At 41.7% G+C, this 27291-nt stretch overlaps 1 protein-coding gene across 1 annotated transcript; it reads right to left on the reverse strand.

Moving 5' to 3' along the window:
* Positions 1-411: 411 nt before the first annotated feature.
* On the reverse strand, positions 412-27254 carry LOC147895295 (cholesterol 22-hydroxylase CYP90B27-like). Its single transcript, XM_087383446.1, has 9 exons — positions 27061-27254; positions 2429-2753; positions 2186-2338; positions 1842-2096; positions 1670-1756; positions 1486-1564; positions 1261-1367; positions 583-701; positions 412-499 (listed from the first exon to the last, which is right to left on the reverse strand). The coding sequence occupies exons 1-9, from the start codon at positions 27252-27254 to the stop codon at positions 412-414; spliced, it is 1407 nt and encodes a 468-aa protein (XP_087239572.1).
* Positions 27255-27291: the final 37 nt, after the last annotated feature.

A 27291-nucleotide genomic window follows, 5' to 3' on the forward strand; every position in this document is an offset into this window, starting at 1 on the left:
AAATATGAAGAGGGGAGAGGAGAAGAGTGGAGATGAGGAGAGAGGGCACAGCTACAGAGCACACCACAAATGACTAACTATACACTAGATTTAGTTGAAATTGTAGAATATATACAAACCCTTTTAGGGTTAGGGTTAGGGCATCTAACCCTTTCCTTTATAGCACTCTATTGGGTTAGTGCTATGCACATATGATCACATGATGTTGAGATGGTTTCTCAACAAGGTAGTCATACAAATACTAAAATATATCTCACTTGCTTTTACCGATCTTATTGCAAAGAAATTTAAGAATAAAGCTACACATTTATGTACGAGTATGCCACTTAATTGACTAAACCACACATTGTAGTACGTACGAGCATTGATGCTCTGCTTTTATTGTATATATGTAGACTAATCTAATAATTCTTAAAATGGAGCAACTCGAATTGGAAACCCCTTTAGCATCCTTAGACCAGGGGTATGGAATCCATGATCAAGCTCAGTCGGGTCCCACCTGTAAGTATGATACACACTATTAGAGAATATTTAAATGTATGCATCACCAAAATTAATGAGAGAATACAAAGAGTAATAGACCTGTAACTAGTAACAAGATAGTGTAGGAATATAGCAATCTCTAGCCGAGCCAGATTGGCCCCTGGACAAATCCTTGGTCCCCATGCAAAAGGTGTGAAGGACGGTGGATGTCTTGCTTCCTGTAAAGAATATGAAGTTTAGGATGCAAAATAATAACACGATTGCCTAATAATTTAGCATGCTAAGATCTTAGCTAGCTGTAAGTGAGAGCTTCTAGGGAATGCTACTAAAATCCTTCCCTCTCTTTGGGAGGTCTTGTATTTCAAGTCTAGAAGAACACTAATGTGTGTTTATGTGGACACTTGTTCATTAATGATGGGAGGGTCTTTAAGTAGGCCTTCATCAATAGTTGGAAAGAGGGTCTTTAAGTAGGCCTTCGTCAATAATTGTAAAGCCTCATTGGACTAAGGACTTCCAAGTTCCATTCACCTTTCAATGACAACCAATGAGGTGCCAATGGATTCTCTACTTCCATATTAAACTTCTATGGTCATGAGGTACGATTGTCGTGTGACATGTTGTTGGGAAGTCTCGATACGTAGCTTGGCGAATTGGCTGGACGGCTAAGGTAAGCCTGAATGATGTGTATTCGAGTATGTATGAGTGGTATGTGTCTCTGTGTTTATGCATGAACGACCGCCGTGTCATAATTGAAATTATTTAGAGGTTTCATATTACCTGCCAGCGCCAAGGATTAAACACGGAAGGATCTGGATAGAGCGTTGGATCGAGATTCGCTATCGCTGAAGAAAGCAGGACATTCCAACCCTTTGGAATGGTGAAACCTGCATGTTCGAGTTGGCTTTCGGTTAAAGCACACCTTCTAATTATTGTTCCATTAGCGTCCAAAATGTGGTCATGTTCTGAGGATTTACACAAGTCATATATATATCTCTCAGGTACCTTTTATGTTGATGTCTTGAAGAGCCAACCGTTGTGAAAATGGCGCTACATTGCTCAATCGAAGAGTCTCATTTATCACCTAGATTCACGACACCCATATGAACCAAATTTTATTTCACGAAAGCAGTGCTATGTTATCAACATCTGGTTAAATGTACTAAAACATGTATAAGCTTTGATTTACCTTCTGAGTAAAGGTCATTTGTTTGTAGTCATCGATGGATAGCTTCGCCCCCAGTTCCATTTTCTTTCGAATGCCCATGTGTTCCTCCTAGGAAACTCAGACATTGACAAATCAACGATAAGGAAAAGCTATAGTTGTGACTCAAGAAATCGAAGGACAGCACCTGCCTGACCTGCATTTCTTGCAGAACTTTTGGATTGTCGGTAAGAAACTTGATAGCGAAAGTAAGGACGATTGCGGTTGTCACACCACCACCGAAAAGCTGGCTTAGCAACAGGTCCAAAATCATCTCCTCGGGATATGGTTTTCCTTCATCGTCAAGCTCGTTTGATAGAAGGTCGACCCAAAGCTCGTTACGATTTGCACGGGTCTCGTATTTTCTTGTTTCGATGACGTTTTTGATGAGCGTGAGAAGGTTTTTTCGTCCCTGCAGAGCATGTCTCAAAACTCTCAAGTTGTACCAGCACCAAACAATTACAAAGGACTCACAAGCTCGACTCAAAAGTGCCAGCTCACCTTCAATCCTAGGCTATAAGCTGTTCCCGGAAGATTGATAGGAAATGCCGCCATCGCTCGAATAAAATATTTGCACTCTTCCATCATCCGCGCTGCGACGGGATCACCAGGTTTTAAACCTAGGAGCTTCAAAGCCATGAAATCGAACGCAAACTACGCATATACCCAAGAAAGTTAGAAACTGTTTAATGCCTACTTCCGTGATCTGTGATCGACTAGGTAGAAGTAGGTCTGCCAAATCACCTTTTGGGCTTCATCCTGCACGTAAACAAGACCCTTCTTTTCCCATGCTGTAAGAGTCCAAAGAGCAACGTCTTGACAGTCTTCCAGAAAGTTGTCTTTAAGCTTGGAAACGTTGAGAAAGGAGACAATAGACCTACGCGCTGCTTTATATTGAGCTCCATGCAGCTCAACGAAGCTGAAAGCACCTAGAATTTTACGAAATGTAGAAGGATAGTTGGTCTGGACGAGCTTCCCCTCGTTCTGCATAATGAATTTGTTCACTTCTTGATCTATGGATACGACTGTGCGCAAACCAAAAAACCGAATCTTGAATACCGTCCCATAACTGGAATCAAAACTCAAGAGTGGAAGTACGGAAACTGTTAGCAGGTAGGCAAGCTGACGTTGCATTACAATTAGTTGCAACCTAGATACTTCATGTGAAGCAGATGCTTACCGTAGAAGGCACTTAGATAAGAAAGGAGGTGGACTCCCTAGAGGATACATGGAGAACATGGTTTCTAGGGTGTGCCCGACGATTGTCCAGGCGGAAACTCTTCCCGGGGGCAGGCGGCCGTCCTCAGCTGCTGCTGCATGAGTTCTCCTTGGCATTCCTAGGTATAACAACGAGAGGGCCAATACACCCGCAAGTAGTACCGAGCCCAAAACCCACGAGGCAGGGCAGATTGTGCTGAAGATTTGCATGGCTACGGGTCGAAATGAGATGGTTGTTTTTCTTGTGACTTTAGCCGCTATGGCCTGTGCTCGCACGCTTATTGAGTTATAATGAAATCAACAAGAGAAGTATGCAGGCCAGTGAAATACATAGAGACGAGAGCTGCATGAAACGCTAAGCGAGAAACAACAGCTAGTACACTTAATCGCCAATCTGTACTGATACACCTTACTACGAAACAGCTTCCGTCTCCTCTACGTGACCTTACTACTACACAGCTTCCCTCTCCTTTTCAGTACTTCTTTGCAAGGGTTTGACGCGGATTCTACGCGGATGCAGAAAATCAGAAGCAGAGTCGAACAAAGGCGATATGCTCTTGGATTGAATGACATACCAGCCCTTATCCCTATTCGATTGTCCCAGTTACACCTACAATGAGAAGCTTTACAGCTACAACCCAATTCTCTGAGATCTACGAAACGAGATGTTTAGTTTTTTCTAAATTTCCCTGTTTTCGAGAGAGCTCTTGTCCCAATTCCAGTGTCCAAGTTACAATCACTTGTGTTTAAAATATATTTTTACAAAGCCTTAATCATTAAGGGAAAGTTTCAAGTAAAACACGCATATCATGCCGTCAGATTTAAAGGCCACCTCGAATACCAACCCAGATTTCTCAATTTCTGAGACTCTTTACAGGTTTTTGTGAGCGCTACAACCAGGATGAGACTCTTTACACCTACTTATCATGTACCTAGAAACTTCTATCCACACGAAAGGACATGCTCTTGGAAAGACATGTCTGAATTTTCCTCTTTCCAAGAGCATGTCCCAAAATAATTGCCCAAGTTACAACCACTATGGAACTCTTTACACGTGCGTGGAGAACCCTTGATAATCGGAGGTATATTGTCAAGTTGATGGAGTTTTTAAAGAATTGACCTAGTTGAAATGTTTAAAACTTGAAAGATTGTCCTACATTGTAGATTTTGGGGGTTCTCCATTATTTGACCTGTAAAGGAAAAGGTAGCAATTTTTTAATGACAAATTGGGAGAATGTGAACGTATTTCAGATATTGGGAAAATTTTAAGTGTGGTAGAAGATATGGTTTGATTGCATTTTCAATGGTTTAGCTTACATTCCACCTCATGAGGTTCACTCACAAAATGTTAGTGTATCACGTGTGTCCAAAAGGAGAGGTTTTCTAATTCCACTTTGAAAAAAAACTTCAAAAGGATGCTAGATCTCTCTAGTTAAGAAATGGGATTCTCCATTTGAAGCTTATGATTTGTGCATCAATTAATTTGACCGATGGCTATACTTGTCATTAATCATTATCTTGAAATTGCTACAAAGAGTGGCATGGAAGAGATAGCTCCATGGATGACTTTTTCATTTCGGTTTTGTTAAGAAGTGAAAATTTTACATAAGTATTCAAAGATTTTATGCCCCAAATTATAAGAAAAGGTTTGAAACTTTCACCAAGATTTGAAACTTTTATGCTTAAAACTTTAAATTTTTACAAATATTTACATATGTTCTTTTCATAAAAAGATATAAATTCATACTACGATTTGTGAAAATTGTGAGACTAATTCGACAGCACAAAAAACTTTCCATATTATTCTATATCATATATAAGGGTATCTTCTATAAGAACATCCATAGATAGTTCTGGCAAGATAGTCAGCTTTGTGATGGCTTCTGCTTGAGATATAGTAAGATTTACGTGCAACCACATTAAATAATTTGTTGCTGGAAGAGGGAAAAAAGAAGAGGGAAAAAGAAGAGAAGGAAGAGGGGAAAAGAGGGAAAGAAGAGGGAATAAGAGAAGAGAGGAGAAGAGAGGGAAAGAGAGGGTTCCTACGCCCATCACTGCAGCTAGCGCATAAGGCGCTAGCTACAGGCCAATGCAAATAACAAAAATAACAAAAGGAAAAAAGAGAAAGAACTCTCTTACCTGGAATAGTCTCGCTCGGTGTTTTGTGGACTGGCTCTACAAAAGAGAGGAAACATACCATTTTTCAAATAACTAGTAAGAGGAAGGAGGAGTTTAGAGAAGCAACTTCTCAAAGGGATTGGATTGAGGAGACAAGCATAAGCCTACAAACAAGGAGAAATAATAAGCTTACCAACGAGGAGAAATTAGCATAAGCCTACAAAGAAGGAGAAAGAGAAGGAAGAGAAATACCAAAAAGAGAAGAGATGAGTTTTCTTTCTTTCACCAAATCTCGTTTTTTGTCCTTAACCTCTGAAAATCAAGCATGAAAACTAGTACATAGCCTTAGCAATACAAGGAGAAACATGCTTCAACACTCACAAAACAAAATCTCACAAAAAATGAACCTACATTGCTTAAAGAGACTCACCTTCTTGAAAAACTTCTTTTCACACAAGCAGAGAGGGAGAAGAGTGGAGAGGGAGCACAAGTGTTAATAGAGGGGCTAGGTAGGGGTGAGGAGTGGAGAATAGAGAGGAGGAAAGCAAGCTCGTCAAATATAAGATGGGAGGAGAGATTTTTGCTTTTCTCGCAATAGAGATGTCAAAGATAGCATCGCATGGGGCTTCGGGTTTAAGCCCCTAGCATCGCTATATAGCGACAATTTAAGGCACTTATTGTTAAAAGAGAGAAAAGAAGCTCATGGGTGGCTATTTTAGATTTCCTTGCATCTCATGTTATGATTCTAGAAGTGTGCATATGGAACACAACAAGACAAAGCACCCATAGATGCACGCACAAACGCATTTCATGAACTAAATAAAAAACTTACGGGTGCATTTATTTGCTCGTCTATTTGCGCGTCAAGAGACCCGCGTCTAATTGCGCGTCTATATATCAGACTTACGCGCGTATAGACGCGCACAGACACACGTAAATAGATGCATTTATAAACGCTTTCATAGACGCACGTATAGACGCAAGTCGAACAGACAAACGCGAATATAAACGCGTTTTTAAACGCACTGATAGATGCGCCTTTTTTTTAAAAAAATTTTACAGAATACTGTGTATGTTGTGTATGCTATATAGTTACAAAAATCCCATATCCACATTCTGTAATTCAATTCTTACAGCCAACCGCATTTTAATTACAATTCCAAATAAAATATTATAACTCCAAAATGCAATAAAATTGAAAGCTCAAAAAGTACTTGTATATACATATAGCACGAAGCTAAGCCATGTCATATAGCTCCAAGTACAAAAAATAAGGAAGCTAAGCCATGTCATATGGCTTCAAGTACAAAAAATAAGAGGAGTCTATATACAAGAGGCACGAAGCCAAGCCAATGGCTTTAAGTACAGAAAAGAATAGTAGCACTACTTCTACAACTAATCCTCGCTGCCTTCCACGCTCCCTTCTGCACTGCCTTCTATGCTCCCTTCTGCACCTCCTTCCTCGTCTTCCTCGTCGTCTTGTGCAGGGGCGGCCTGTAAACAAGGGACAACATATATCAATGTATGAAAAATCAAATCTTTACTTATAATTTTGGCATTATTTAATTACTTTCAAATACCTGGGGGGCCTGTCCAGTAGCTCGGGTATACTGCTCCTCAGTAATCAACCCATCATCATAGAAGTGCCTTCATGTATCTCCTCTGCGATGGTGGCGGTGGTAGGCTGTCTCTACTGGAGTAGGGTATCTGCCCACGATCACAAGCTGCATGACCGCGATACACTTTGTGGAGGGATTAGTACAAAGAAACAACCAACCTCCTAATAAACTACATAAGCAATATAATTTGAGATCGATACTTACAAATTGGGCCTCCCATGATTCAACACCCCCTGCTCCAAAATGCACGCTCCCATATTCCTCCATCTGGATCCTCCGTGCCTCCACATGCTGCAGACTGGGCTCCTCCCTCGCTGACTTCATTGCCTTCTTCCACTCACGCTTCTGAGCAGTGTGGGGCGGGCCCCTTGGAGGTTGACCTGCCTCAAGTCTGGCAAGCTCCGCTAGTGCCTGCCTCTTAAGGGAAGATCTTTTATTGCTAAGTATCGTAACAATCTTTGACTTCCCCCATTTATCTGTGAACTGGCGATTGGGGGGGTTAGGATACCTAGAGCGAACAGTAGCGAGGGTCTCATCAGCCAACCTCTTTGGGTGGTCTTTATAGTGGATAAAGCAATCTCTGTAATTGTTAGCAATTACAGAGCGCATGAAGGCCATGATGTCCTTCCCCCGCGCATCCATCAAGATGCCTCCTGTCTGAGTGATGTCATAATAAATCGTACCATCACCCAGAGGCACGTCTAAATCATCCGAATCATCCTCCTCCTCACCGTCACATGGCCCAAAGCATTGTGCCATGCATCCGCCACCGCTCTCCCTGCTACTACGCCTGCTACCCTGTCATGTCGAGCTCGTACGTTGGCCACTCGTGGCTGGGGACTGCACGGGACTACGCTGACCACTCGTAGCTGGAGAACCGAGTCTCGACGGCTGGGGAGTACGTCGACGGCTCGCCGAGACAGAAGGACCTCCTGACAGCATGGGGGAAGGGGCATAAGACGGGATGGCAGAAGGGACATAAGACGGCATGGGGGAAGGGGCATAAGACGGTACGGGGGAAGGGGCATAAGACAGTTGTGCAGACTCCACTGGGGTGATCTCAGGCGGTGTGGGGTGGCTCGGAGTCTGTAGTGCTGACTCCTGGGGAGTGTTAAGGGTACCCATCATGTACCTGTATAACTCCGCAGGACTAGGAGGGTGCCCTAAAATGTTATATAAATCCTTCCATATCGATTCCCGCGGATCAGGTGAGCTAGAAGCACTTCCTTCCCACATGTTAAACTAGAAAAAAGGAAACAAATCTATTACTTTGGGAGCTGAGAAGAAAGGGGAAAAAAAAAGAGGCTCTATCAGAGCGCGTCTATAGACCCGTCTAATCTTCGCGTCTATAAACGCATCTAACAGAGCGTTTAACAATTCAAGTAAAAGCGCGTCTAACAGTCCGTTCAGCAATCCGTCTAACAATGCGTTTACAAGCGCATCTACCAGCGCGTCTAACAGTTCGTCTAAACATCCGTCTAACAGGGCGTCTAAAAGCGCATCTAACAGTGCGTTTAAAACTCCGTTTAACAGAGCGCCTGTGTGAGCGTCTACATACGCGTCAGTGTGTGTCTGTAACAAGCTAGCCGCGTAGATCGACGCGCCTGTAGATGCATGTTTAGATGCGCCCTCAGACGCCTCTATACACGCGCTCCGACAGGCGAGAATACTAAAAAGTCAAAAAGGACATTTCGCTCGACAAAAGAACGTGTCGCTCATACCTAGATGCTGCGTTTCGTGGATGCGAGAAAGTACAAAACTGGAAAGAGCAAGCAAGAACAACTTCAAAAGGACTTACTTGGAAAAAGGTATGGAAGGATCTTTCTTTTCCAAACTTGTTTCTTCTCCTTGTTCGTACTCCTCCTCTTCTTTAGGCTTGGAAGCAAGTGTAGGTACGGTCCCTTTCTCTTGAGTGAAAGCTTGGAACTGTGTATGGGAGGCTCTCTCTTAAGCTTCGAATCTATAGAACTGCTAATAAAGAAGGAAGAAAGCCGCTCGCGAAGTTTAAGTAGTGAAAAGTAAAGCAAAGCGAGCGGTGCGCCGAAAAGCAGGTTTAAAAGTCGCGTCTATAGTCGCGTCTGAATACACAGAGTACATGCGTCTATAGTCGCGTCTATTAGCGCATCTACGGGCGCATTTAAATACACAGAGTAGACGCGCGTACAGATGCGCAGGTAGACGCGACATTAGACGCGACGATAGACGCGGCGATAGACGCAACACAGAGTTTTTAAGTTAAGCATTTGAAGAAGAGCAAATTTGGTGGGTTGTTTGTTTGTAGGATGTCTCCATCTTCAACAAGCAGCTCCAGTGAGGATGAATCCCTCCGTATCCACCATCGCGAAATGTGGTTGGAGCAAAAAATCAAATGTCTGTGTGATCGATGTCGAGGAAACATGTATCGTGCATGTAGGATTACGCTCAATCATATCTCAAAGTATGGAGAATGGGATGTGACCGTAAACAGGGTAAGGGTTTGTAAGTTAAGGTTGATTGAGATACCTATGGGTGTTCATATGTTTGAGTTATGATCCCGTTTTAATTTGATACAGGATGCAATGCCACACCCGCACATGTTACCCTATGCCCGTCGTGAGGAGGCGAAGCGTCGGCGATATGAGGTGGGATCTTCAGGAGGGACCGTTACGGATGCATGGAGTGATGGTGATAGTAGCCCTCCACCATTACCTCATGAAGCCGTGGAGGAGGAGGTGTTTGATGATATGGTGCGGGATTTATATGTCCATCAAGGGAGGGATAGTAGCATGGAGCAGGATGATCTTTTTACCGCAGCATCGACTCCACTATTTGAGGGGTGCACATTCTCTGTTCTACGTGCCTCCCTTGAGTTACTAAACTTGCAAACCATCTATGGATGGAGCAATGCAAGTTTGAATGCATTACTCAAGTAAGCTTTAAAGTCGATTTTGCAAACATGGTGAATCATGCTAGTGGGTCAATTACTCGAATGCTTTTCCTCATTTATGGTCTTCACGTGCAGGCTATTGTGTAAAATGCTTCCAAGGGAGAATAAATTACCGACCTCAAGAGATATGGCAAGGCAACATGTGACCTCTCTTGGAGGATTAGATTACAAGCGCATCCATGCATGTGTCAACGATTGCGTTTTGTTTCGTGGACTACATAAGGATGCAAGAGAGTGTCCTACTTGTGGAGAGGCAAGATATAGAGCAGATCTCAAAACCTTGGACATGCCTCGTAAGGTATTGCGACATTTTCCCATAATCCCTCGCATCCAACATATGTTCAAGTGCAAATCTATTGCAGAGCTCATGTCATGGCATTCCTCCCATCGATCAACCGATGGCAAGTGGAGAACTCCCGCGGACTATCCTGCATGGAAGCATATTGAAGACACATGGCCAAGCTTCAAGAAAGAACCTAGGAGCTTGAGACTTGGATTGGGTATGGACGGTGTGAACCCATTTGGTCTCAAAAGCACGTCTTACAGTGTATGGCTAGTGGTATTAGTGAATTACAATCTTCCACCCTCTATGGCTATTAAGAAAGGACATGTCATGCTGTCCCTTCTAATTCCAGGGAAACATAAAGTCAAAAACCCTGATGTTTATTTGGAGCCTTTGATTGATGAGCTAGAGATACTTTGGAGAGGTATCGAGGTGCATGATGTGAATGATGTGGATGATGCATGACTTCCCAGGCTATGGCGAGTGTTCAGGTAAGCATTGCATTTTTTAATTATGAATAGGCAAAGGACGTGGCACCATAAACCCACCTTCCACTCTTAATTGCATCTATTGTTTCAGGTCTCACTACATCGGGTTACCATGCATGTCCTGTTTGTGGTCCTTTGCTAGTTGCCTCACGGGCAGACGCATTGAATAAGGTCCTCTATGAGAATCACCATCGATTTCTCCCACCTGATCATCCTAGATATGTTGCCCCTTGGAATGAAGTCCTCCCACAATCACTCACCGCGGGAGATTGGATGAGAATTTGGGACGGTTCCACGACTCCTCCACCACTTGGCATGAGCCAGTAAGGATTTGTAACTATTGGCTGGAAGTAAAGATTGGCTATATTGGTTGAAAGTGAAGATTGCACGCCGCCGAAAAAAGGGAGCTCATTTTGGGGCCTTTTAGAAGAGAGAGAAAATAGGCTCTCAACCAATTAGGAGTAGGCCAACGTAACGTTGAAAATTCAACAAAAGAAGATGAAAATAAGAAAAAGAAATAGTACTATATGTTCGTAGAAGCATGTCACATTAATTAGGTGATCTGATTTGAATCTTTAAAAATCTATTTTCTGTGCAGAATTTGATGATTCTGACACCGCAAACGCGTCCGGAACGGCCCAAAACCCCAAGAACGGCACTAGAAACGTTGGAATCGGACATCCGGAGGCCCGGAAACAGCCAAAAAAGGTCAAAAAACGCGATTTGCAGCAAAATGCGATATGGCACTTTTGAAATTTCAAAAGGTGCCAGATCGCATTTTGCTGCAAATCCCACTTTTCGGCCTTTTTTGGCCCTTTTTGGGCCTCCGGATGTCCGATTCCAGCGTTTCCAGTGTCGTTTTTGGGGTTTTGGGCCGTTCCGGACGCGTCTGCGGTGTCAGAATCACCAAATTCTGCACAGAAAAGTGTTGCTCTTATATGAACATTGAATGTAAAGCATGTGAAAGAATATATTTATTCCTTTTCACACTGACATTTCTCACGCAAGTATCCATATTTTCTTGCTTTTGTAGAGAGAGAAAAGAGAAAATAGTGAATTTCTTACAGGGCCCCAAAATGAGCTCCCTTTTTTCCTAATTAGTAACACTTTATTTTGTTTAGATACTCCATCTTTTATCGTTTACCATATTGGTCCCACCTCAAGATCAATCACTTGCTCGATCCCATGCATATCTTCAAGAATGTGGCATCTACCATTTGGGAGCATTTGAATGGGACACGAGATTTGGCAGGCATAAGGGAGGATCTACGTACTACAGGGAGGATGCGTGAAGCTTGGCCTCAAGAGAGACCAAATGGGCATGTTTTTTTACCTCGTGCACCGTGGATGTTATCAAAGCTAGAGATGGCGACGGTGAAGCGCGCTATTACTACAATTCGTACTCCCACTGGATGCATGAGGTGTTTGAAGGGAGCCTTTACAAAGAGCAAGAAAAGAGGTGTAGAGCAATTATATGGCTTGAAATCTCATGATTGGCACAAGATGCTCCAAGTAAGTATTTTATATGCATAATGTCTTTTTCCTTTCAAATTTGTGAGTGAATAGCTATAAGCAACTAATCAACCACCTCCTCGCGGGTTCAGTTCATACTACCTACTAGCATTTCACGTAGTGCATCAAAGGACATGAAAGATTGTATTTACAAGATGGGCGAGCTTGTGAGGTATGTGAGCTCAAAGGAAATAGATCCCACCACGCTTGAGAATGCTCGAGTTATGTCAGTGGAGGTGGTTTGTTTAGTGGAGGAGACATTTCCACGTTCTATTCTCACAAGCCAACTACATCTCATAGTACATTTGGTGGATGAGATTGCTATATGCGGTACTATACATGCACGATGGTTGTTCTTCCTCCAGCGCTTCATGAAGATGTTGAAGGGCTTCGTGAGACAAAATGCAAGACCCGAAGGTAGCATGGCCGAGGGTTGGTTGGTACAAGAGTCACTTGTATATATTTCTGAGTTTCTTGTTGATGTGGATAGCTCTCTCCCACGACTATGAAGAGATGATGACGACCTAAGGATGACCTCTATTGTGCCTCAAGGAAAAGGACGCAACAAAGTAATAGACACGGAGTTGCGTAATAGTATCAACCTCTTTTGCGTGCTTAATAGTGATGTGATGAAAAGATGGGTGACAAGATACGAGGATGCAAAGGCAAGAAGACAAGAAGAAAGGGCCCTCTTTCGTACACACCACGGATCTCGTGTGCCATACCCTCTGCGTCTAAGAGCACTTTTGAAGGATATTCATGTGGATTGGCTACTTGATGAAATGGAGAAAGCAGAGAAACACGAGGGGATGCATATCACAATGGAAGAATGGGAGTATGCTAGGGGATGCATGAGCAAGGTCGGTATATAGAATGTTATGCATAAGTTAGGAGGTTTTTATAATTTAGATTGCTTATTTAATTGATTTTTTCTTGGTGTAGTGCACTATGTTCAATGCTATATGGTGTGAGGGCAAGCATTTTCGAACACAACGGATTGATGATAAGAGAAACACACAAGATTACGGTGTCATTGCTAGCTTTGAGGGAGCCAATGGAGCCATGGATGATTATTGTGGCATAATCCAAGATATCATTATGCTTGACTTTCGACGCTTCTTTGTGTATGTTTTGGATGTAAAGTGGTTTAAGGACATGGTGGAAAGAGGCCCTAATGCAACAATCAAACGCCATGCAAGTGGCTTTGTAACTATTGACTCCACAAAGTTTTGGCAAAGTAGGAAGGACACACTAATACTATTGCAACAATGTGAACAGGTACTGTGCACACATATAAAAATACTCGCTTTTAAATATTTGATGCAACAAAAGTAACATGATTGTATTTGTGTTTGAATTAGGTTGTCTATCAACCAATGGTGGATAATAATAGGTGGTGGCATGTCATACCTATTATGCCACGTTCCAAAGTGATGTATAGTACATTTACTAATATGGAGCGTATGGAGGATGATCATGGCCATGGACGTGATGATGACCGTGATACAAGAGAGGAGGATGATCATGAGATAGGAGATATAGATATTGAGGCCGGCATTATCCGTGAGGACGAGCCTACCATTGGAGATCTTGATTTCGATGAGCACATGAGTGGCACAAGTAGTAGTGGGTTGAATGTATTTGTAGATCTAAACACTTGTTTGGATTTTGAAGTAGATAGTTTGGCAAGGGTTGATCTCATTGAGGATGAGATTGAACTGTAGCCCCACAATTGATATTGGCAAAACTATTTTACATATTGTCTCATTCTCCTCATTTCCCTTAATTCTTGTATATGTGGGCTTGCAAAAAATTATGTGCTTTGGTAATCATGGGCAATGTTTGGAAAGCAATGATGTACACCAAAATCTCACTTTCTGTATTCTCTGGAGCGCGTCTATTTATGCGTCTAAATGCACGTCTGAGTCTCAGTGTAAACACGCAAATAAACACGCAAATACACGCGCAAATAGACGCTCTAATAAACGGGATGTTAGATGGGTCCGTATTTTCTCAGGTCTAACACGTAAATAAACGCGGTGATTTACGCGCAAATAGACGAGCGTTTAGCTGCGCCTATAGACGCGCCCGTAATTTCTCTACTAGAGCAACGCCTATAGATGCGCCCGCTATTTTGCACGTCTACCAAGTGCGTCTATAGTTGCTTTGTGTTGTTGTGGAAGGGATGAGTGGAAGCTCGTCAGATGATGCGTTAACGCGCGGGAGCACAGAGTGGCTTACGAAGAGGTTGTATTCTCATTGCACTCATTGCAAGCGAGAAGTACGACATCAACGTCGTATTATCATGTGCCACTTGCGGATGTATGGGGAGGAGCCCGAACTAGTACCCACTGTTGGTGTTGCACATGGTGATGGATCATCGGTAAGTCAATGCTATTTGAGTGGACGGTTAATATTGGATACCATTATGACACAAAACCTTGAGACAAGATCTTATATTTACATGAAATCTTGAAACAGGATGAGGATGGTGGTGAGGGTGCGCATATACCTTCACACTTTGAGCAAGACTATAGTCTCCCAAATGATGACGAGGGTATGGTGGACATGATGGATTCTATTTTTAGGGGCACTGCATCACATGTACATGTGATGTCAGAGATACCAATGATATTTTGGTCAAGGGTATCTTGATGTGGACCATGCATGACTACCCAAGATATGGAGACTGTGTAGGTACGTGGTTGTGTCTTTACATGTATAATATAGGATTATGCTTTTATGACTCTCTTTCACACGCATGTCTTATACTAACACATTCATGCATGCGTGCAGGACTTGTTACAAGTGGGTACCATGCTTGTCCTATTTAATGTGGACCAGATTTGAAATCGCTTGCACGATACTCCAAACATATGACGAAAAATATTTATGAAGGTCATGCTCGATACCTTCCACTAGACCATCTCGCGCGTGGAGGTAAGCGTGGTCCTCCACCACCATATTTAAAGGTAAGTGACTGGATTCAGGCTTGGAGGGAGAATGGAGAGGAACCTCCTCGCGGTATGAAGAGGCTATCCATCTTTCACAAGCTTCCTTATTGGGGTCAGTTACAAATCAATCATCTCTTGGATCCCATGCATATCTTCAAGAATGTGGGGGGTACTATTTGGGCACACTTGGTTGGTTCCAAAGAATTGAGAGGAGTGCGAGAAGACCTGCGTGCTATGAATAGGATGTCTCGTTTGTGGCCCCAAGTGCATGCTTCAGGAAAAGTTATCCTCCCGAAAGCAACATGGACTCTCTCTATGAGAGAGGAAGCAACGGTCAAGGCGGACATTGCCTCTTTTCAAACACCCACAGGGTACATGTGTTGCTTGAAAGGAGCATTTTCAAAGGACAATAAGCTTAGTGGGCTCAAGTCCCATGATTGGCACAAGGTCTTACAGGTATTCTAAGCTGTAGAATTTGTGTACCGATAATCGTGATGCGTTAGTGTAATTATGATTATGTTATATTGTTGACATGACTTCTTTGTTGCTTTGATAGTTCATCCTCCCAATTACAATAAAAGGGTGCTTACAAGAAGATGTTAGAAATGCTATATTCAAGATCCGTGGTATTGTGAGGAATGCTTACTATCAAATCGCATTGATTGCATTTTCTTCAATTTAAGCTGAATAATCTGTAGACTGATTATGAATATATCTTACATGGGCATGTGAAATAGGTGGATATCTCAAAAAGAGATCTCCATGTGGAGCATCGAGAAGGCTAGGATGGAATCCATCGAAGCTGTATGCTTTCTTGAGAAGCACTTTCCCTCGAGCATTATGACAACTCAAGTGCACTTGCTTGTGCACATAGTTGATGAGGTGGCCATTGTAGGTACCGTTCATGGTCGGTGGATGTTTTTTCTCGAGCAGTTTATGAAAACTTTGAAGGGATTTGTAAGACAAAGAGTAAGACCAGAAGCGTGGTAGAAATATGGTTTGATTGCATTTTCAATGGTTTAGCTTACATTCCACCTCATGAGGTTCACTCACAAAATGTTAGTGTATCACATGTGTCCAAAAGGAGAGGTTTTCTAATTCCACTTTGAAAAAAAACTTCAAAAAAATGCCAGATCTCTCTAGTTAGGAAATGGGATTCTCCATTTGAAGCTTATGATTTGTGCATCAATTAATTTGACCGATGGCTATACTTGTCATTAATCATTATCTTGAAATTGCTACAAAGAGTGGCATGGAAGAGATAGCTCCATGGATGATTTTTTCATTTCAGTTTTGTTAAGAAGTGAAAATTTTACATAAGTATTCAAAGATTTTATGCCCCAAATTATAAGAAAAGGTTTGAAACTTTCACCAAGATTTGAAACTTTTACGCTTAAAACTTTAAATTTTTATAAATATTTACATATGTTCTTTTCATAAAAAGATATAAATTCATACTACGATTTGTGAAAATTGTGAGACTAATTCGACAGCACAAAAAACTTTCACTATTATTCTATATCATATATAAGGGTATCTTCTATAAGAACATCCATAGATAGTTCTGGCAAGATAGTCAGCTTTGTGATGGCTTCTGCTTGAGATATAGTAAGATTTACGTGCAACCACATTAAATAATTTGTTGCTGAAAGAGGGAAAAAAGAAGAGGGAAAAAGAAGAGAAGGAAGAGGGGAAAAGAGGGAAAGAAGAGGGAATAAGAGAAGAGAGGAGAAGAGAGGGGAAGAGAAGGTTCCTACACCCAGCTACAGGCCAATGCAAATAACAAAAATAACAAAAGGAAAAAAGAGAAAGAACTTTCTTACCTAGAATAGTCCCGCTCGGTGTTTTGTGGACTGGCTCTACAAAAGAGAGGAAACATACCATTTTTCAAATAATTAGTAAGAGGAAGGAGGAGTTTAGAGAAGCAACTTCTCAAAGGGATTGGATTGAGGAGACAAGCATAAGCCTACAAACAAGGAGAAATAATAAGCTTACAAACAAGGAGAAAGCATAAGCCTACAAAGAAGGAGAAAGAGAAGGAAGAGAAATACCAAAAAGAGAAGAGATGAGTTTTCTTTCTTTCACCAAATCTCGTTTTTTGTCCTTAACCTCTGAAAATCAAGCATGAAAACTAGCACATAGCCTTAGCAATACAAGGAGAAACATGCTTCAATACTCACAAAACAAAATCTCACAAAAAATAAACCTACATTGCTTAAAGAGACTCACCTTCTTGAAAAACTTCTTTTCACACAAGCAGAGAGGGAGAAGAGTGGAGAGGGAGCACAAGTGTTAGGAGAGGGGCTGGGTAGGGGTGAGGAGTAGAGAATAGAGAGGAGGAAAGCGAGGTCGTCAAATATAAGATGGGAGGAGAGATTTTTGCTTTTGTCGCAATAGAGATGTCAAAGATAGCGTCACGCAAGGTTTCGGGTTTAAGCCCCTAGCATCGCTATATAGCGACGTTTATATCCAAAAAGCATCGCTATATAGCGACGGTTTAAGGTACTTATTGTTAAAAGAGAGAAAAGAAGCTCATGGGTGGCTATTTTTTGGATCTTAATAGATTTCCTTGCAGCTCATGTTGTGATTTTGGAAGTGTGCAGATGGAAGGGATGAGTGGAAGCTCATCAGATGATGCGCCAATGCCCGGGAGCACAGAGTGGCTTACGAAGAGGTTGTATTCTCATTGCACTCATTGCAAGCGAGAAGTACGACATCAACGTCGTATCATCATGTGCCACTTGCGGATGTATGGGGAGGAGCCCGAACTAGTACCCACCGTTGGTGTTGCACGTGGTGATGGATCATCGGTAAGTCAATGCTATTTGAGTGGACGGTTAATATTGGATACCATTATGACACAAAACCTTGAGACAAGATCTTATATTTACACGAAATCTTGAAACAGGATGAGGATGGTGGCGAGGGTGCGCATATACCTTCACACTTTGAGCAAGACTATAGTCTCCCAAATGATGACGAGGGTATGGTGGACATGATGGATTCTATTTTTAGGGGCACTACATCACATGTACACGTGATGTCAGAGATACGAATGATATTTTGGTCAAGGGTATCTTGATGTGGACCATGCATGACTACCCAAGATATGGAGACTGCGTAGGTATGTGGTTGTGTCTTTACATGTATAATATAGGATTATGCTTTTATGACTCTCTTTCGCATGCATGTCTTATACTAACACATTCATGCACGCATGCAAGACTTGTTACAAGTGGGTACGATGCTTATCCTATTTAATGCGGACTGGATTTGAAATCGCTTGCACGATACTGCAAACATATGACGAAAAATATTTATGAAGGTCATGCTCGATACCTTCCACTAGACCATCTCGCGCGTGGAGGTCAGTGTGGTCCACCACCACCATATTTAAAGGTAAGTGACTAGATTCAGGCTTGGAGGGAGAATGGAGAGGAACCTCCTCATGGTATGAAGAGGCTATCCATCTTCACGAGCTTCCTTATTGGGGTCAGTTACAAATCAATCATCTCTTGGATCCCATGCATATCTTCAAGAATGTGGGGGGTACTATTTGGGCACACTTGGTTGGTTCCAAAGAATTGAGAGGAGTGCGAGAAGACTTGTGTGGTATGAATAGGATGTCTCGTTTGTGACCCCAAGTGCGTGCTTCAGGAAAAGTTATCCTCCCGAAAGCAACATGGACTCTCTCTACGAGAGAGGAAGCAACGGTCAAGCCGGACATTGCCTCTTTTCAAACACCCACAGGGTACATGCATTGCTTGAAAGGACCATTTTCAAAGGACAATAAGCTTAGTGGGCTCAAGTCCCATGATTGGCACAAGGTCTTACAGGTATTCTAAGCTGTAGGATTTGTGTACCGATAATCGTGATGCGTCAGTGTAATTATGATTATGTTATATTGTTGACATGACTGCTTTGTTGCTTTGATAGTTCATCCTCCCAATTACAATAAAAGGGTGCTTACAAGAAGATGTTAGAAATGCTATATTCAAGATCCGTGGTATTGTGAGGTATGCTTACTATCAAATCACATTGATTGTATTTTCTTCAATTTAAGCTGAATAATCTGTAGACTGATTATGAATATATCTTACATGGGCATGTGAAATAGGTGGATATCTCAAAAAGAGATCTCTATGTCGAGCATCGAGAAGGCTAGGATGGAATCCATCGAAGCCGTATGCTTTCTTGAGAAGCACTTTCCCTCAAGCATTATGACAACTCAAGTGCACTTGCTTGTGCACAAAGTTGATGAGGTGGCCATTGTAGGTACCGTTCATGGTCGGTGGATGTTTTTTCTCGAGCAGTTTATGAAAACTTTGAAGGGATTTGTAAGACAAAGAGTAAGACCAGAAGCAAGCATGGCAGAGGGATGGCTTGTGAGTCATTAGTATATATCACGGAGTTTCTTGCATCCACGGATCCCGATATGCCGCAAGCTTGGCATAACAAGGATGATGATCGCATCATTGGCGAGGTTCCCCAAGGAAAAGGGATTAAAAGAAAGATGAGCAAAGAGCAAATAGAGAAATTCAATAAATTTTGTATCCTCAATAGCAAGGAGATGCAGAAGTGTATTGAGAGATATGAAGCGGCCAAAGCAGAAAGAATAAATGCAAGGACAATATTCAGAGTAATGTACAAGCGATCGCAACCATATCCACGAGATCTCGCCGTTCTCCCCACTCCCATGTCACTTAATTGGCTACAACTGGCTCTATGTAAAGCCGAACGCGATGGAGACACAATAAACGAGCGCAAGTGAGAGTTATCATCTGGATGTATGATGCATGTAAGTTTCTCACCTCTTGACGTAATTAAGTAATTATTTGTGACAATATACGCTATAAAATAGATGTATTTTCATTGTTTTAATGATGCTCTTTTACAATACAAAAAGTACAGTGCATTATGGTCATATGGACGACATTTTCACGTGGAACGCATCGATTCAAAGAGAGTCACGTATGATTGTGGAGTCATGGCTAACTTCACACAAGAAAACCGAGCAAGTGCTTCGGATACCAACTCTCCTCACAGTTGGATTATTGTGAAACCATACGCGAAATCTGTGAAATTGATTTCAAACGATTTAGTATTTTCATTCTTGATGTAAAATGGTTTAGAACTATTTACAACTGTCCCCATGCAATAGTGAGAAAAGACAGTAGCGGTTTCTTTGCAATAGACTCCACCCAACTTTGGACCAATGAAAGTGATACTTTTGTTCTTCCCAAGCACTGTGAGCAGGTGCATACTAATAATTTAATTAATCGAAGCTTTCGTTTTTAAAGATCCATTGATACATGTACTTAGCATAATTTCATATATATAATTGATGGCATTTGGCACCCATCTTCAATATAGCTGGTTTTTCATCCGGATCATTCTGATCCAAGATGGTGGTACGTGATCCAAGTTGCACCACGAAGTAAGCAAATTTCTTAAGATAGAGATGTGGATATGGAGATGCCACTACCAATGCCAGATCCAATTGATCCAGATGGATCTAGCGAAGAAGATGAAGATCACAATATGAGCCAAGAGGAAGATGCACATAATGACATCGTACGGGAGGAAGATGGAGATCATGATATTGAGGAAGAAGATGACGATCATCAAGAATCACCACACTTTATTGAAGAAGATAATCAAGTACTCTTAGGTGAATGTACAATGCTAGAGTATAATGATGATATAGGAGATCAACTCGTTATAGAGTTAGAGATAGACTTGTTTGGCACGTTCGAGTTGGCTCAGGATGAAGCTGTTGATGTAAATGCTCTTCATTGATTTTTTTCATCTCAAACTTGGACATGAATATATGAGCTTCAAAGGCTTGATGTACATGCTCTTGTACTTTTATTCTCTCAAAGGATCAAACATGTATGAAAATGAAAAAAACTGTCATTGGAAAAAACTATCTTTTAAGGTCAGTATGGGAAAAAAAACTCTCTGTAAAACGATGCTATAGGAAACTGTCTCAGTGTCGCTATATAACGACCATTACCAATCTAATCAGGGTCGCTATATAGCGACTTTAGGCAAGCATCACTATATAGCGACGTTTGCCTAAAGTCGCTATATAGCAACCCTTAACAACGAAGCCCGCTTTCAATACTGACAATTAGCACCCTACGCATGCTAAACGTCGGTACTTAAGTATCGCAATAGGATGCATGTGTACTAGTGTCCTATTAGTTTATCGAATCGTCTCAAACATGCCATCACCCACACGTTAATTTTTATTAAAACTCTCTTCCTCCTTGCAGCAACTGATTAATTAATATGTACTATTTAAATCGGGGGGCCCCTATTCGAAGGGTTATTTCAAGTTAATGGAATTTTTTTAGAATTCTTCTAGTTGAAATGTCTACAAGGAAGATTGTCGTAAATTATAAATTTTGGGGGTTCGCCATTCTTTGACTTCTAAAGGAAAAGGTACCAACTTTTTAATGATATATTGGGAGAATATGAACGTATTTTGATTGTATATGAGATATTCAAAAAATTTTAAGAGTGGTAGAAGATATGGCTTGATTGCCTTTTCAATGGTTTAGCTTACACTCCACCTCGTGAGGTTCACTCACAAAATGTTAGTGTATCACGTGTGTCGAAAAGGAGATATTTTCTAATTCAACTTTGAAAAAAAACTTAAAAAGGATGCGAGATCTCTCTAGTTAAGAAATGGGATTCTCCATCTAATGCTTATTATTTGTGCATTAATTAATTTGACTGCTGGGCTATATTTGTCATGAATCATTATCTTGAAATTACTACAAAGAGTGGCATGATAGAGATAGTTCCATGGATGATTTTTCCATTTCAGTTTTCTTAAGAAGTGAAAATTTTTATAAGTATTCAAAGATTTTATGCCCCAGATAGGGAAATCTTTGAAACTTTCACCAAAATGTGAAACTTTTATGCTTAAAACTTTAAAGTTTTACCAATATTTACATATGTTCTCTTAAGAAAATATATAAAATCATACTATGATTTGTGAATATTGTGACACTAAAATGATAGCACATAAAATATAACACTCTTCAAGATTCAAAAAATTAAACCATCTTTTTGTATGGAATGTAGAATAAAGCTCTTTTAATCATACATCCTTTCGACCATGGAGCATAATGTACCTTCCTTGCGGCCACTAACTTGCCTCCCATATTTTCTTATTAAGTCATCCATCATCTCCAAGTCCTTGTGTTTTAACTCTCTCCAGACTGTGCTAAATACCTGATCGATATCCTCATGTGTGTTTTATGAAATATAGAAGGATAGTTGGTATCAACGAGCTTCCCCTCATTCTGCATAATGAATTTGTTCACTTCTTGATCTATGGATACAATTGTGCACAAACCAAAAAACCAAATCTTGAATACCATCCCATAACTGGAATCAAAACTCAAGAGTGGAAGTATGGAACCTGTTAGTAGGTGGGCAAGCTAACATTGCATTACAATTAGTTGCAACCTAGATACTTCATGTGAAGCAGATGCTTATCGTAGAAGGAACTTAGATAAGAAAGGAGGTGGAGTCCCTAGAGGATACATGGAGAATCGACTGTGCTGCTAAGAGAGTTCTGCCTCAATCAGCTTCTGGAGCTATCTCCTATTAATTTATCAAATTTTCTCAAACATGCCATCACCCACACATGAATTTTTATCAAAACTCCCTTCCTCCTTGCAACAACTGATTAATTAATATGTACTATCTCAATCGGGGGGCCCCTATTCAAAGGGTTATTTCATTAGGGGAGAAATGGGGTCTCAAAAGGGCCTCATAAGGAATGGGTTAAGAAATGGATTAGGCCTAATGCAAGTCCTCTTGTGGGGTCCAAGGGAGTCCTAACTCCCCCTACCTAGGTGGGTTAAGAAATGGATTAGGCCTAATGCAAGTCCTCCTCCTTGTCTCCCTCCTCCCTCCTCCTCTTCCACACATCCCATTCCTCCTCCTCCTCCTCCTCCCTCCCATTGCCTCCCTCCTCCCTCCCCCCCTCCTCCTCCCTTTGTCCACACGCCTCCTCCTCCCTCCTCCCACATGCATCCTCCTCCTCCCCCCCCTGCTGCTTTTTCCTGCTCCTCCTCCTCCATCATGCTCATCCATTCTCATCTTCCCTCATGCTCATGCCTACTCCTCCTTCCTCCTACTCATGCAAGCTCCTCTTGACTCCTTATGCTCATGCCTGCTCCTGTTGCTTCTACTCCTCCTACTCATGCGTATTTGTTTACCTTCATCCTCACACCTAGTCCTCCGCTTGCTTCTCCTCCCTCGTAATCATTCATGGTCTTTCTCATCCCTTCTCAAACATCACCTACCTTCTATCATGGACTGTCACAGTCTCTATAAACTCTGTGACTATTGATGGCACTATTTGAGGAGATGTCCCATGTTACCATGCTCAGGGGGGTCACTATCTATAAACCCTCTATATCACGTGCGTTCAAGGCCTATATTTAAAATCCCTTATCTATAAATTTTTGCATTAATAAAATGTACCCCTTTTCTATACAAATCTGTAAATTTTTTCCAAAACTATTTTATATAGGCCCTTATGTATATTTATTTCTGTAAATTTTAGAAATAAAAAATATCCTTGTATTGAACTCACATGATAGGGTTACATATGATGAGTGACCCCCCCGAGTTACCATGTGACCGTATAGTTGCATGATCAATATGTGATCCATGTCAATTATTTTTTTCAAGAAAAGAAGCATCTTGAACCTCAGTAGGTGCTCTAAAGAGGAGAATATGAGATAAAATGTTAATTTCGTAGTGTTTTAATGTAATTTCTTACTTTGGATTATCCACAGTGGTTCATTGCTTTTGCTATGGATGATATGGAATGTTCATATTGAAAGACACAAAGTCATGTATGAGCAAGTTGTTTTGGAGGTGATGTAGGACTTGAAGGGAATGGTGATGCAAATGAGATGCCTGGAGCTTGTGATGCTGCTAATGTATGTCTTGAAGTCCAAAAGTTTATTGAAGAAGAAGAATTCACATGATGCATTACATCTATTTAAATTTAAATTTCTAAAATGATGTTTCTTCATGTGTGTAGTAGCAAGCAAGAATGGAGAATCTATCCATTTGGAACAAGAAGGCATGGAGAATTCACAATATTTACCCAAGGCAACCTACGTGATCCATTCCAATGTGTTGTACATGAGATTATAAGAACTTACGAGTTGAACGTGAGATTCTAAATAGCATAGTGGTCTTTCTAAGGACTTAGTCAAGGAACCCTATTATTGGTGTATTAGATTGAAGAAGAAGAAAAATAGGCTATGAAGCCTCTTTGTAATACAATTTAAAATACAAACACCTATTTCTAATAATATTCTTCTATCTAAAGCAAAAAAATTTCATGTACCTATGGCCGAATGGTGAATCTTTTGTTATGTCTATTTTAATTATCTGTTGTTTTTAATATTGCATCTTTTTTTATATCAGCTTGCACACAAAAGTTATATCACATTTTGATGTAACTTACAAGTCAATAAAATGTTGTTTGCAAGTTTGGCCATTCCAATACATATGTAGAAGGGATTTGACCATGGCACCACATTGATTAGATGGAGTGTTTAAAAACCTTGCACACAAAAGTTATATCACATTTTGATGTAACTTACAAGTCAATAAAATGTTGTTTGCCAAGTTTGGCCATTCCAATACATATGTAGAAGGGATCTGACCATGGCACCACATTGATTAGATGGAGTGTTTAAAAACCAAAATTTGAGATTTTCCTACATCACCTTGTAAAGGATTGATGCATTTCATGATTTTCTACGAAGAAATATAGATTTTGAAGGGGTAGACGAAGAAATTTGACAACTTTGGCCATTTCAATGTCAATTTTTGGCAAATGTAGGAGGAATTTGACTGTGGCAGAGAAGGCAAAGTTGGTCGGGACATCATGGGGTGTCCAAAAATGCAAAAGCCCACCATGGCGCGAATTTGGCCCTTTGGACACCCTCTCGGCCAACACAGGTCATACCGCATCCGCCAAAGTGCCGCCACTCCCATTGTGACCCGCACTTTCTTCTTACCTCTCCTCATGGAAATTATTTTTTGCTCCCAATTTTGCTTGACTTTTGCTTGCTGCAACCAAGGGCTACTCAAAAGGATGCTATACTCCAGTGTTGCGGCTTCCATGTTGAGCACCACAAAGGACACTACGAATGCTATGCCCGCCACCTTTAACATAATAGCCCGTAAGATTCTGGGTGGTCTAACCTGATGTTGATTAGCCTTGTGGACTAAGAACGGTGCCATCTCCCAAGACATCCATCCCATTTCTGGGCAGGTCTTCGAAGTGACGATATTGATCCCCGAACTGCCATCTATTAGCACTTGAGCAAAAGTCCGTCCTTGTTCCTTTGCGGATATAACCAAAATTCTCATGTCGGTCAAAGGGACTACCAGAACTGGGCGTGAATCAGGTTGACATAGCTCCACCTCTTCTGTTTTAGACTTCGTGTGCAGGGAATGTAACAATTGTCAGTGGAATCCCGAGACTAGGTTAAGCAATCTGCTCAATGAAATCTCAACTCCCTTTGTGAAGAATTTGCCCGCCTCTTGGCTTGGTTTAGGACCAACAATGCAGTTGCTTTGACTGCCTTTGGAACATTCGTTGGTAAGTGGAGCTTGAACTTGGCTTGAGTCTTCACCTCTGATTAGACAACCGGTTCTGCAAACTGCACCTTACGTGCTTCACTGGGTGTCGTTACGGACTCTGCTAGTGACATCAATGGTGGCTCCTTCATCACCAACTCGTAGACTTGGTGTCGGATGTGTTCCTGGGCTGGCCAATCCAACATCTTGTCTCACCATTTTTGGGAATCGGTCCTCGTAGCTTGGTACCAGCACGGGTAATTATACTAATCCCCAAGCACACCAACGGATCATCATCAACAATGTGTACCATCGAAGTGCTGGGCATTTTCCCAAACATCTTTTGCCGCTCTGCGCATTGTCGATCCCATTTCTAAGCCTCTAGGCATTCGTTTTGCCAATGGACTTCGCCCAAGCAAAACAAAGAGGTTCTTGGTCGATTTTGACCACGACCCCAGCCTTCGCATCCATGTCCACGTCCACTACCACCTCCACTCGTTGGAACGTCTATTGCTAGGTTGAAATGCTTGCTACTGTGGCTCTTCTTGCACAAAAGATGCAGCTCCATCTTGCTACTAACCAACCACTCTCTGGCCGTGCGCATTATAGTGGCCATTGAAGACCCATTATAGTGGCCATTATAGTGCACACTGAACCTTCAGACGGTTAGGGAAGTGGCCATTGAAGACCCGAATGCTTGGAGATCCGAATCGCCAACCCTTGCGGCTAACCTACCCTCGCATACCCCTCTTGGTCATTGCTGCTAACCCGCATGGGTATGCAATAACACATGGCACTCACGGTGGACTGTGCGAACTACATGGTGCATAATGTATGTGTAACAATCATTTTAGGCATAGCCTCGGCAGAGAACTAGGTGCAGTAAGCCAATTCTCACCCTTCACTCAGTACACATGAATTACAAAGCATCTCATTCCAAAAACATTCAGAAAAACATCCACTCTCATTAGTCGAAATGCATGTCTGAACATCCTTTGTTGTTTCTCCTGCTTGTCTAAAAGCATCTCCGCATTTCAGACATCTTCAATTTTGCCTGTCCAAAAGCAACCCGAATTTCAAAAATCTCCTATCTTTATTCTCTGAGGCCCTTCAACAGCCATCGCCATAGTTCTACTCTTCATCTGAACTAGAAATGTACTGAACAGGTGCATCAATGACACCCACCTTGCTCAGCCTGCATCATCGCTTTCAGGTAACTCTGTATGCAACTGCGTCATCGCTCCACCCAAAACAACAACTGCAGTCTCTAGCTTCCTCTTTCGCAACCACATTTTCAGTCTACGATCCTGCTCCAAATCCATCAGCCAGTGCAAAGGATGTGGCTTACTATCCACCACCTGCTATTCAAACCACTGCTCCATGGGCATCACCTCATCTATCCAAGCACCCGATGGTAACTATTGTTGCCACTATTCATGTGCTATCACTGGTCTCTGAATCACCATTGGTTCATAAGAAGGAGGATCTGGCAATCCAAGAAAAGGCATCTCCTTATTATAAAACTTTCCCAAAAATTTTTTTGCTTCTTTCCACCGAGGAGGACAAGGAGGTAGTGATAGATTGAAGGAATGGGTGCACAATTCCAAGCACAGTCATAATGAATGCCTCTGCTGCTTCAACACATCCACTCTTTTGCTCTTGCAAACAATGTCTTCCACAATGCCATCTGCCAACTCTTCATACTTGGCTTGCCAATCCTCTGCAATCTGCACTGACTCCGCAATAGCTCCTTTCCCCTTATCTGCACCACCACCACTACCACCTGAAGATGTACTAGACCCCTTTAGTCCAGAACCCATCTACACTGGCGAACCCGCTTGCGGACCAGGACCCGCA

Source organism: Dipteris shenzhenensis, chromosome 13 (genome assembly GCF_047967505.1).
Source record: "Dipteris shenzhenensis isolate YYH24624 ecotype China chromosome 13, Dip_SZ_1.0, whole genome shotgun sequence".
Classification (NCBI taxonomy): Eukaryota; Viridiplantae; Streptophyta; class Polypodiopsida; order Gleicheniales; family Dipteridaceae; genus Dipteris; species Dipteris shenzhenensis.